This window comes from Rana temporaria, chromosome 5 (genome assembly GCF_905171775.1).
Source record: "Rana temporaria chromosome 5, aRanTem1.1, whole genome shotgun sequence".
Lineage (NCBI taxonomy): Eukaryota > Metazoa > Chordata > Amphibia > Anura > Ranidae > Rana > Rana temporaria.
The window spans coordinates 72,001,062-72,013,653 of NC_053493.1; the positions used below are offsets into that span (position 1 = coordinate 72,001,062).

Here is a 12,592-nt window from a genome sequence, read left to right on the forward strand (position 1 = left end):
TAAGTAGTTACCCATTAAAGCTGTTGTGAACATACTATGTTATAGACACTTTCCAATATAGTTAGTTATAACTATGCAGATAACATAACTGCTTTAGCTTAGTGTAAAAAATTATATATATATATAAAAAAAAAAAAAGTCTTATGGCCAATCGGGTCTCAGGACACACTTCCTGTTCAGCCGGGAGGAGAAGCAATGGTCCGGCTCTTCCTTACCCCTGCCTCTTAAGTTAAGGTCAGTCTCCCCAAGGGGGGGTGTTTGGTGTCGGTGGATTGCGGCCGCGTTCTTGTACATGCATCCAACGCCATTTTTTTTTATTTGGGGTGCTTTCGGTGACCAGTGAGCACCAGCCTCCACTGACAGGAAGTATAATAAAATATAAACCTGTTCTTTTTCAAATGTGGTCTTTAGAGCCTTGCAAGAAAAAGGTTGGAGGGAAATGATCTACAAGGATTTACTTCTCATGCTGCACAAACCTCTGCTGTCTGTTATAGGGTTAGGGGCATCCTCCTCTGAAATACAGTGGGTCAACATCTATTCCTGGTAGATGGCAGCAACAGTGACAGCAGGAATTTGAATGACAACCCTCAGCACCGGATCTAAAAGGTGGTACAGTGAAATGAAGTACTACTTACCGTCATAATGCATCATCTAAAACCTAAAGTATGTCATTTTGCATAAATGTAACAAAAATATTTAAAATGTTTGCATTGGGAAAGCATGACAGAAATATCTGTCACTATAATTACTGCGGCCCAGTATCAGAGGTCTACAATGAAAAAAAGCCACTCCTTGGTGGAATATTTGCGAACAGGTACAATGCATATTGGAAAATAATGACTATTTTTACATGCCAACAATTCACATTAAAATGTTCCTTGTGTAAACTGCAGCGTGCATTCATACTAAAGATAAATTGTATACCTTTGCATGGCTGTTCCATATTGTGACCTTGGTTTGGCCTGGCTTTCATTGATAGGGGCGGGAGGTTATTCATTGATAACTTTTTGACATCAGTCAGAACTAATTTCAAATTATTTTGACAAATACAAGCTCCATTATGTATCAGGACAAAACAAATATTCTCACGTCACTATTCATCCAGTGTATATAGAGGTCCACCTCCTCCTCACCCCGTATTGAAAGAACACTAATGATTCACTAATTGTCCGCTAGTGAGCGCTTTCATGTTCATTCTCAATTCTTCCTCTAGATCTAAGGTGTATTTGTTTTGGTCTATTTACATTTATTTATCTGGGGTGAATGCCAAGTTCTCTGATGGTAATACAACTATGCCTCAAATCGCCCTTTAATGTAAAAGGTCATGGACTAGCTGAACCCCTCGTGCCCTTGTGCCTTTTACAACAAAAAGATTATTTTGTGTAAATACACACACCTGTGCATGATTTAAAGCAAATATTTAAAGAATTTGTCTGAAATACATCATTCAGAATTTTCTTAGATTTTATTTTACTGGGTTTACAGTTGATTTTCACCAATCCAGCCAAAAGAGGCTATTCGTACACAGCCAAATATCTTGCAAATAAGTCTCTTTCACACTGGCAGACTCCGGCAGCTCAGGCTGATGACAGGCCCACGTCTTCTCTGCTTCTGCATGGCGGACACGGATACAGCACGCTTTCCTCTATGGGCAGACAGATGTAAATGTCCATTTACATCCGACTGTCATCTAATCCGATCCGCCAGGCGATTTTATACAGGGCAATTTTCAGCTTTCAGTGCTGTCGCATTTTGAATGACAATTGCGCGGTCATACCACACTGTACCCAAATCATTTTATAATTATTATTTTTTTTGAGACTGATGAGAGCTTCTTTTTGGTGGTATTTAATTACCACTGTGTTTTTTTTTTTGTTGAACAAATTAAAAAATACCAATTGTTTTTTTACGTTTTTCTTTCATAAAATTTTGCAAATAAGTAATTTTTCTTCTTCACTGCTGTTGGGTACTGGCGAGGCTGCACTAATGGGCACTGGTAAGGCTGCACTGATGAGGCTGCACTGACAAGCTGCACTAATGAGGAGGCACTGATGGGGCTGCACTAATAATCAGGGCATTGATGATCAGTGCCTTGATCATCAGTGTAAATGTGCCCCGTCAGCCTTGCCAGTTATCAGGTTTCCTCACACAGTGATAGCGCATAAGTAAAGGAATGTTGATAAGTGACAAGTTTGTTTTCCATGTGATCAGCTGTGTCCAATTACACCTGATCACATGTAAAGGGCCTCTGTGACTGGCGCTTTACCTCGATCTGTGATCAGCTGTGCAATGGTCACAGAGCACGTGCGGGAGGCGTGTTCTGTGAGGACATCAATTGACGCCCTCCCGGAACAAGAGAGACGCACTATAGCTGTAAATAATTATTTAACGTAACCCAATACAAATATATAGAATAATTAAAACTTGTCTTTATATTAGCTTCCTTGGTACAGCAGAACTAAGGAGATACAAGACTATGAACCAATTGGGGCTCAATTGCTAAAGGCTTGTGTTAATGACAAAATGCAGCATGTTTTCAGGTGCATTCAGCTTGCAACTGAGAATGGTTTGGGATGGAGTTCCTTTAGAGATGCTTCTGCCCTCCTTTCAAATTGCCATTGAGGATGTCCTGACTTATCACATCTCTCTGTGGCAAGGGATGTGCAAGGGCCATGACAGAAATGCCAGAAGGTGATAAAAACAGCACAGAAGATTATCAAGAGGGCATATTTACATAGTACTGAAGAACTGGGGGAGAGAAGGTGCCTTCAGAGAGCCATTCATATCCTGAAGGATAGCTTGCAACCTGTGAATGCCTTGTTTACAGCTTTACCCTCTCCCAGTTGATTTAGGGGCATTTCCTTTCGTACCACCAAACTGCAAAACAGCATCTTTCTGCAGTCCCTATGTTTTTTGAAAGCTAGAGGCATTTTAAGGTAAATTAGATATCCAGTATGTATTTATTATGCAATGTATGTGTTGTTTTTATGAAGGTAATAACCATGTGATATATGTGATGTCTGTTATGTGAGGAGGCTGCATCTGCATTTTATTCTATGATTTTTAGAGTAAAATGATAATACATTTTTCTGATTGTAATAAATAATATAGACAACAACCCCCCCCCCCCCCCTTTAAAATTATTAAGGTTTAAGATTGGATGGGAGAATTAGTTGCAGCTATGGATTGCGGCAACTATAGCAGCAATAAATTGTCAATAGAAATGGATAACGCAGAAAGTGTAAGGAAATCCAGTTTCTCTTGCATATTCGTAGATGAAAAAGAAAGGCATTCTTCTCCTGTAGAACTAGACGCAGAGTCAGTATAGTCCATGCAATTGTCGGCTCTGATGTAGCAGCTCACAAATGATTTACACTGCTTATTACCAACAATAAACTACAAAATAAGTTGCAGAGAGTAAAATTCTAATTGATGGATAAGGAAGGTGATTATATCAAGTCCCATATAAGCCCCCTTTGCCAGCAGTCTTTAAATCTACCTGCATCTGATGGTTGGAATATGTAGCAATGATATAACTTGCTTTCGAAGCACAAATATGCATGTTCAGACTGGCTGAGAGCGCATGTTTAGAAGGAGACAGAGAGAGCAATGTTTAGGTAATAGCAATAAGTTGCTAAATTGCTACCTGACCATTTAATTCTTCACAAAAAAGACCAGGCCAGGACAAGGTTGGGAAACATTTACATCATCACTGCCCAATCTGATCAAAGGTAATTTCACATCTGAATTCATAAGCAGCAACCGGCATATTGTTATTCAGCTGAAGTAACACTTACTTTAAAACCTAATAATGGGGGCCGCGAGCAACTCGTCACAAATTTCAGTAGTTTTCGCTTTTCCTCATCTGTAAAGTTTTCAACAACTCTCCAGAAGATTTTAATTACAGGGTGATCAGCTAAGTATCCTCCTAGAATAAAGCACATTATACAGGAATATGAAGATTATAAAGAACATTTTACAAAGAAATGAGAACTGTATAAAGGGAATTCTTATGTTGCTCAGATACAGACAAATATCTGCCACGGAAAAGTCAGAAAAGATACAATTGGAAATACAAACAGGTTAACTAACATAAATAAACCACATAGATATAGGTTAACTAACAAATATATAATTATCTGGGTACAATTTGCAATACCCCTTTTATACACAAGCATTTTTTTTATGGATCCTATATGAAAATAAACATTATTTTCTATATTTGTCATGGCCCTTAGTGACAGTGCAATTATTATTTAGAATGACACCAACAGAAGGCTGTCATTTATAGGACACTAGTTCTGGTGACCTGGGGGCCCCCAAGGAATTCCCTGAATTTGTAGAGATTGGAAGTAAAGGGAAATCTCCTCAAGGGACACAGACGGTGAAAAGAAATCTGACCGGAATTATAACCTTCCCTTACTCTATCCAAAATGAAAAAATAGAATAAAAGTTTTGCCTATAGTTCCACTTTAATTTCACGCTGAAGGGTTATTGCCTGACTAGTGCTATTTACAGATTGTCTATTTACTGTATTTCCTACTGGTATGTTGAGCTGGCTTATATCTCCTGTATGCCTGTATTTGTAAGTCATGTCTGTTCCACTCTGAAATTAAGAATTTAAAATAAAATGAACATTTTCTCCACAAAACTATATGCATTTAGCCTTTAAGGCCTCGTACAGACGACCGGATCTATCCGCTGGGATTGATCCGCGGATCAGTTCCAGCAGATAGATACGGTCGTCTGTACGTCCGAGCGGACAATTCCCAGCGGATAAAAATTTTGTAGCATGCTACAAAATCTATCCGCTGAGATCCAGTCCAGCGGACTGATTCGGTCGTCTGTACAGACTCACCGGATCAGTCCGTCCGCTCCCCTCCCTCGCATGCGTCGTAATGATTCGACGCATGCGTGGAAGTATTTACCTTCCAGCGTCGCGCACGTCGCGGCGGCGCGACACGTCACCGCGGATGTATTCCGCACGGATTTCGATCTGATGGTGTGTACAGCCATCAGTTTCAAATCCGCCAGAGGATTTATCCGCTGGAAACGGTCCGGCGGACCGTTTCCAGCGGATATCCTCTCGTGTGTACGGGGCCTAAGGAGGAAGGACACTGTGATATGACTGAAGTGCTCTGTTTATTAGTATATTTTTTTAGTGCATACGAAGATTTAGGTTTGGGTTTTGTTTTATCAATTCTTGTTTAAACTTAACACTAGAAAAGAGATACATACCTGAATAGTTTGTGAAGGCCTTCAAGTCATCGAGACAGATTGGTACCTGTGCTCCTGAAATTAACACCTAGAAGTAGGAGAGAAATAAAAACAAATGTCACTGGTAAAACAAGGCGCACCCAGCCCACAGTGATCTCATAGAATATATTCAGAGCCAAGTACGGCCCGGATTCACATACATCGGCGCATATTTATGCCGCGTAGCGCATCTAATATACGCTACGCCGACGCAGCGCAGAGAGGCAAGCACCGAATTCACAAAGCACTTGCCACCAAATCTGCGCTGGGTTTCTTAGTCGTAAGTGGTCATAAGTGGAAGTGGGCGTGAGCCATGCAAATGAGGCGTGACCCCATGTAAATGATGGGCCGAGCGCCATAAAGATACGAATAACGAACGGCGCATGCGCCGTCCCGTGGACGCATCCTAGTGCGCATGCTCAGAATCACGTTGGAACGAATGCCTAAGATACGTCGAATCACTGTTTACGACGTGAACGTAACCTACGCCTAGCCATATTCACGTACAACGTGAACTACGTAAAATACGATGGCTTGTGTTCCCTGGTCCATACCTTTGCATGGGTTGCGCCTCATCTATGGGGAATAACTTTACGCTGGACGTACGACTTACGCAAACCGCGTATAGCATGCGCCGGTCGCACGTACGTTCGTGAATCGACGTATCTCCCTCATTTCCATATTTGAATAGGAAATCAATGGGAGCGCCACATGCATCCAGCGTAAATATGCGCCCACGATACGCCGGCGTAGGCAAGTTACGTCGGTCGGATGAAGCCTATTTTTAGGCGTATCTTAGTTTGTGGTTCGGAGCATAGATACGACGGCGCACATTTGTACTTACGACGGCGTATCTTGAGATACGTCAGCGCAAGTGCTTTGTGAATCCGGGCCTATGTGTGTATTAGTGACATATTATCTGGTCAAATTATTTCATCCAGAAGTTGATTTTATGCATATATTTGCTGTGTGTTCCTGTTACAAAATTTGGTCATTTTTTTTCTTTTTTTTTTACATTTCTATATTCCTCTGGTCCACCCACCTTTTAAATTCTACTGGTTGCTTAACAGTGCATATCCTCCAATATGAGGTGCCCATACACATTCAGTGTAATTGTTCAATAATACATTTCAACATTCTGATTGGATCTACAAAAAAAGCAGTGTGGACATTTTTCGACTGCTCTGATTTTTTAGATTTTTTTTGGAAACCATTTGAATCAAACAAGCATCAGAAGTACGTGGCACCTTCTGAATAAAATACAACTAATGATGTTAAATGTTTCTAAAACAAAAATCGATCCATGTGTTGTTAGCATCAATCTGATTTCCACAGGTAAGAAAATTTGAAATCTATCAGATAATCGAACCGAAGTGTTTTTTTTTTTTTTATTTCTCTCAACATCTGCACTTAAATCTCTTGTTCTAATGTCATTTACGTGTTTGTGTTTAATAAGCTATATTAATCTTTATTGATATATACAGACCCCACATAAAATTACATACCTGGATTTCTTGCTGATCGAACATCCTGAGCCATTCCAGATTCACCACATTGGCCAGGCCTTGCCGGAAAGCCATGCAGTGCTGACGAATTTGCTTATTTAGACGGTAGTCCGCTACAAGATGGATGTAGGCAATTCTATTGGCACTTGTTACAGGGATATCTTTTCCTCCTAGCTTCAGTTCCACCACCTGGATCAGAAAGTGATTTATCACAGGGTCAGCACTATGAACTAGACTAGAGTATCTCCACAGGCCACCAATCTCATGTAAACTTTCAAGGCAAGTTTGAATCGAATTAGTGGCTAGGAGGAAGTAGCTCCAGTACTTGAAACTCAATCTTATTTGCTACATCAGAAGATAATTTCCTTTAGAACGTGATTAGATGCTCACTAATGTAATGCAAAATTACCTGCTAAAATTAAATCCTAATTAGGTTTTAACAAGACTAGTACTACCATTGACCATATTTGCTTTTATAGAAAAGCAACCTGTATTACTTGATCTCATCTTCTGAGTGTATGTACAAATGTAGACTGCTGCAGGCTTTGCAGTTTAACACTAGATGGCACCCTTCAGCAGTCACTGTAGGCTCTTTGCAGGCGTTTGCATAGTGAATGAAAACTGGTTCATGTATCTACCTTCAACATTCTACTCTGCCCTCCACTGCCTCCACCCTCTAACTCACTCACTGCCCAGCAGATCGCCAATTACTTTTTTTTTTTAACACCCACCTAACGACCCGCCATCTGGATCCTGCTTCCTCGTAAATGCTACGCTCGCCCTCTGACTCTACTCTACACTCTCTAACTCACATTTTCAATCTCTCCATCTCTTCTGGCATCTTCCCTAACTCTCTCTCTAAAACATGCGCTAATCAACTCTATCCTTAAAAAGCCCTCACTAGACCCCACCAATCTTAACAACCTACGTCCCACCTCCTTACTCTCCTTCTCCTCCAAACTCCTTGAAAGACTGGTCTACAACCATCTGACTATGAACAAACTTCTTGATCCCCTTCAGTCCGAATTTCACCCTCAACACTCCACTGTGTGGAAACTGTTCTCCTTAAACTCACCAATGACCTACTAACGGCTAAAACCAAACGGACACTATTCTGTACTACTTCTCCTTGATCTCTCTGTTGCCTTTGATACAGTGGCCACCCCCTCCTCAAACAAAAAAAATAAAAAAACTCCACTCCTTTGGTCTCTGTGACTGTACTCTTCACTGGTTCTCATTCTACCTATCCCACTGCCCCTTCAGTGGCACTTAAAACTCTATTTCCTCCTTTTCTCTTCCCTTTCTCAGTCGGGGTCACTTAAGGTTCTGTTCTTCTTTTCTAAATCTACACCTCCTCCCTGGGTCAGTTGATTGCTTCCCATGGCTTTCAACATCATCTCTAAGGGGAAGACACCCAAATCTACCACCCCCTAACTCACTCCCTCCATCTACTCACGCATACCAACTTACTAAGGGCTCTTTCACACAGTAATATCAGTTTTCATGGACACGGCTTGCTCAGCAGGGATCGCTTTGTTGATCCCAGCTGAGCCAGCGAATGACAAGTCCTGCTCTGCTCACTGTGCAGAGATGCACCTGTCAGAGCCCCACTCTCCTTTATAAGGGATTCGAGGAAAACCGATCCGCCTGTCCATTTTCATCCGATCTGATCCATGAGACGGATGGAAAATAGGGTTTCCAACCGTCTGGTTTAGTGGCGTTCCTAACCAATGTCACCACAAAGCTTCTAATTCAATCCCTGGTCATCTCTCGCCTCGACTACCGCAACTCCCTCTTCATTGGCTTACCTCTAAATAGGCTATCCCCCTTCAGGCCATCATGAATGCTGCTGCCAGGGTTATCCATCTTACAAACCGCTCTGCGTCTGCTATACCCCCTGCAAATCCCTCTATTGGCTGCCACTCAACCAACAAAATTAAATTCAAGATACTGTAACTTACAAAGCCATTCACAACCTGGCCCCCAGCTACATCTCTAACCTGGTCTCAAAATACCAACCAAATAGTCCTCTTCGCTCCTCCCAAGACCTCCTGCTCTCTAGCTCCCTTGTCACCTCATCCTATGCTCTCCTCCAGGACTTCTCATGAGTATCCCTCATTCTCTGGAATGCTCTACCCCAATCTGTTTGACTATCTCCTACTTGGTCTTCTTTCAGACAATCCCTGAAAACACATATAAAAAACGCCTATATAGCCCCCACCTAATAACTGTACATTTATTTTGTATCTCTTGACCATTCCTCTTAGATTGTAAGCTCTAATGAGCAGGATCCACTGATTCCTCCTGTATTAAAGTGTATTGTATTTGTACTGTCTTCCCTCAAGTTGTAAAGCGCTGGGTAAACTGTCTGGCGCTATACAAATCCTGTATTATTATAATAATAATAATAATAATAATAGCCTGGTCAAGAAGAAAAATTAGCCCAATTGTCATTGTTCCATTATAAGTGTTGCGGCAGCATCTGTCTAAGCCCTATTTCTATATTAAACGTGTATGCTTGGACAAGCCAAGTGTTTTGTATGTGGTATCTTTACAGACATTTGTCTGGGGGAACTTGTTTTGTGTCTGCACATTTGACTGTCCTTTCTTCCTCTTCCTCTCCACTAAGGGCTGTCTGGTTCAAAGCTCAAGAACAGTCGCCCTCCAGAAACTTTGCAGAGTTGCAATAAAAGTAGTGCTTTCCATAGCTAGTTGAGAACATACACTATCTCAAAGCTCCAGCTCCACCCTGAAAAAAAAAATCTGTAGCTCCACAATTCTGAGGTTAGTTGTGGGTTGAGGTTTCCCTCTCACACAAGGCCATAATGAAGACGGGACTCTCTTGCAGCTGGAATTTCAAATGAATCATTTATCGGGGAAAAGGATGCCATTGTCTAACCATGTAGCGCTAGACAAGATTGTCAGAGATGACTACCCTACCCCTGGAGATGATCAGAAATTGGGGACATGCTACAGGTGTGGGTTAAAGTCTGAAGGAAGGTTGTAGGAGACTGTAAGAAACCAGGGTCCACATGAGACACATGCTTTAGATCACTGCCATCACGACACCTTTTCAAATTACTGTTCCCACGAATGACAGTTGCACATCTAAAACCACAGCACCCCATGCAGCCTGCAGACTGCAGTTTGGCATCTCGGCTCTAATAGTAGTAAGCAGCCAGAATGTGATTAAACTCACCAGTATTTCCTAACTTGAGTCTCTAAGCAATCCAATATTAATGGAGGATACTAACCACTGGTACTCACCAAAAACTGAAGTATCGTTTTCAACTCCAATTGGATTTTCTTTTTTACTATCCTATTCAAGTGCTTGATATAAGATGTGTGCAAGGCATAATACAAAACAGCCATAATCTATTTTGGCTGCAGAACAATTCTGTATTAACGACTTGCACATTAGAATTCTGCTCGTCCCCTCAGTAAAAGTTTTAACTGTCCGTTAATGCCCTCGGCATCCGGGATTATTGCTTTATTATTACCTAGCTAAATACAAATTGAATACAAAAAGGGCTGCTTAATGCCAGAAGCAATTTTAAGATAATGTCTAATCTTTACGGTATCTCTTCACTGTAATTATTGGAAGGTTTAGGTCACCCAGGCAGAAAATCTTGATATATACAATGCTTATCCAAGAAAGATTCATAAAAATCAAAGACTCGAAGGAACAAAAAAAAAACGAGATAAGGCTCAGGCAGCAGCTGGGTGCATGAAAGTGCCACATAACACTTTGACAGCTAATAAAACAGTCCGTCAGGGCAATGATTGTCTAGCTGGTTTAGATAATTACACATTTTCCTCATTCCAAGCATATATGTTAGAACACAAATAACAACTCCATTACATGCTTTCTTATCTAGATCCCAAATAATATGAATGTGACAATGGAATTAATGATTAGCTGACTGCGCTGGGAACTTACCTGTGCTTCTCCCAGGTCATTATTGACCACAGTAAAGTTTAACCCAAGTTCTTCTACATCGCCCTCATAGCTCTTCAGGAAAAGAAGGTTCTTGTACATCTCAGGATCCAGAGAGGCCAGATGATGAATGTCTACATCAGCACTTGTGCCCAGTAACTTGGATAGGAAGAAACTGGCAAAAGGCAGCTCTACCAGCATGTTCTCGTATAGGGCCTATGGAGAAAACACAGCTAAACGTTAGCATAACCCCCTAACAAGAAGCTTCTCTTATTTTCTCCATTTGATCTCTTAAAGCGGAACTAAACTAAACTGATTTAATGGTTTTCCAAAACAGTTATGGCCCATTTACACTTGCTTCGGCTACATTTACACTTGCTTCGGCTTCAACACACATTAACGGCTAGTTTACACTTGCTTCAAAACAAGGCTTCAGATAGGATTTGTTAAAGTTCTCTGAAAGCCAGTCAAGGCTCCTGTCACTAAATAAAATGGTTAGCTTACAGGCCTATATTGTATAGTGAGGTGAGGGGCGCTATATCAAAATAGTGGATGCGTGTCACAATGTGCGTTTGAGTAGTACACAGTGTAACTGTGTACCCAAATCTATGTGAAAAACCAAACAGATTATAGTCTAAACTCTATAAGTACAATAGTGCCAAATGCTGTGAAAAAAAAAAAAAAAAAAAAATTTAAAGAATGTCCAGCAAATAAATAGTTAAGTGCAAAATGGATCCAGTGTTGTATCAAGTCCAGGTGCAAAATGCAAATAATCCAATCCCAAATCGCAGGGAAAAGTGCAAATGCTAAAGTGCTTGTGAATCTTCAAAATAGCCAAAGTGCGAGAAAGAAGTGATCCGCCTTCACCTATAGGTCACCAGAATAATAATGGATGGCTCCTTACCACACGGTGTTGACCAGATTACTTAAAATATGGTCGATCAGGCTTGTTTTAAATGAGGATCAGCAGGGTCTCATTGGGTTCCAATGTCAGCGATTGCAGCAAATGGTGTACCAAGGAAGGAGAAGAGATACCACCATAGTGTAAAACCATTTAATATACAAAAGTTAAAATTACAATGCCAAATGGCCTCTTACTGTTGCTGGTGCCCGTTCCCGGCACTGAGGCTGTAGGTGGTGGGGATAGTAAGACAAGATAAGAGATGGCCGCGTCCTGGTCCACTAGCGTGCGTTCCACCGCTAGTTGTCCATCAACCAGTGAGACCGGAAGTGCGTGGCTATGCGTGTGCGCTCGGATACTGCCTCATGAGGCAGTATCCGAGCGCACGCGCATAGCCACGCACTTCCGGTCTCACTGGTTGATGGACAACTAGCGGTGGAACGCACGCTAGTGGACCTGTACGTCCCCTTTAAGGCACGTACCTGTAGGTCCCCTTTAAGTTGATGGACAACTAGCGGTGGAACGCACGCTAGTGGACCTGTACGTCCCCTTTAAGGCACGTACCTGTACGTCCCCTTTAAGGCAGTATCCGAGCGCACACGCATAGCCACGCACTTCCGGTCTCACTGGTTGATGGACAACTAGCGGTGGAACGCACGCTAGTGGACCAGGACGCGGCCATCTCTTATCTTGTCTTACTATCCCCACCACCTACAGCCTCAGTGCCGGGAACGGGCACCAGCAACAGTAAGAGGCCATTTGGCATTGTAATTTTAACTTTTGTATATTACATGGTTTTACACTATGGTGGTATCTCTTCTCCTTCCTTGGTACACCATTTGCTGCAATCGCTGACATTGGAACCCAATGAGACCCTGCTGATCCTCATTTAAAACAAGCCTGATCGACCATATTTTAAGTAATCTGGTCAACACCGTGTGGTAAGGAGCCATCCATTATTATTCTGGTGACCTATAGGTGAAGGCGGATCAC

The 12,592-nt window shown here is 41.7% G+C and overlaps 1 protein-coding gene across 3 annotated transcripts in view; it reads right to left on the reverse strand.

The window, feature by feature from the left end:
- UBE3C (ubiquitin protein ligase E3C) overlaps positions 1 to 12,592 on the reverse strand; it is a 158,127-nt gene that overhangs the window by 13,548 nt on the left and 131,987 nt on the right. For all 3 annotated transcript variants that reach the window (XM_040352702.1, XM_040352699.1, XM_040352700.1), the window contains exons 20-23: positions 10,702 to 10,914; positions 6,762 to 6,950; positions 5,239 to 5,305; positions 3,798 to 3,928 (exon numbers count right to left, since the gene is read on the reverse strand). In XM_040352702.1, coding sequence (XP_040208636.1) covers positions 3,798 to 3,928; positions 5,239 to 5,305; positions 6,762 to 6,950; positions 10,702 to 10,914 — 600 coding nt within the window. The remainder of the gene's footprint in view (positions 1 to 3,797; positions 3,929 to 5,238; positions 5,306 to 6,761; positions 6,951 to 10,701; positions 10,915 to 12,592) is intronic.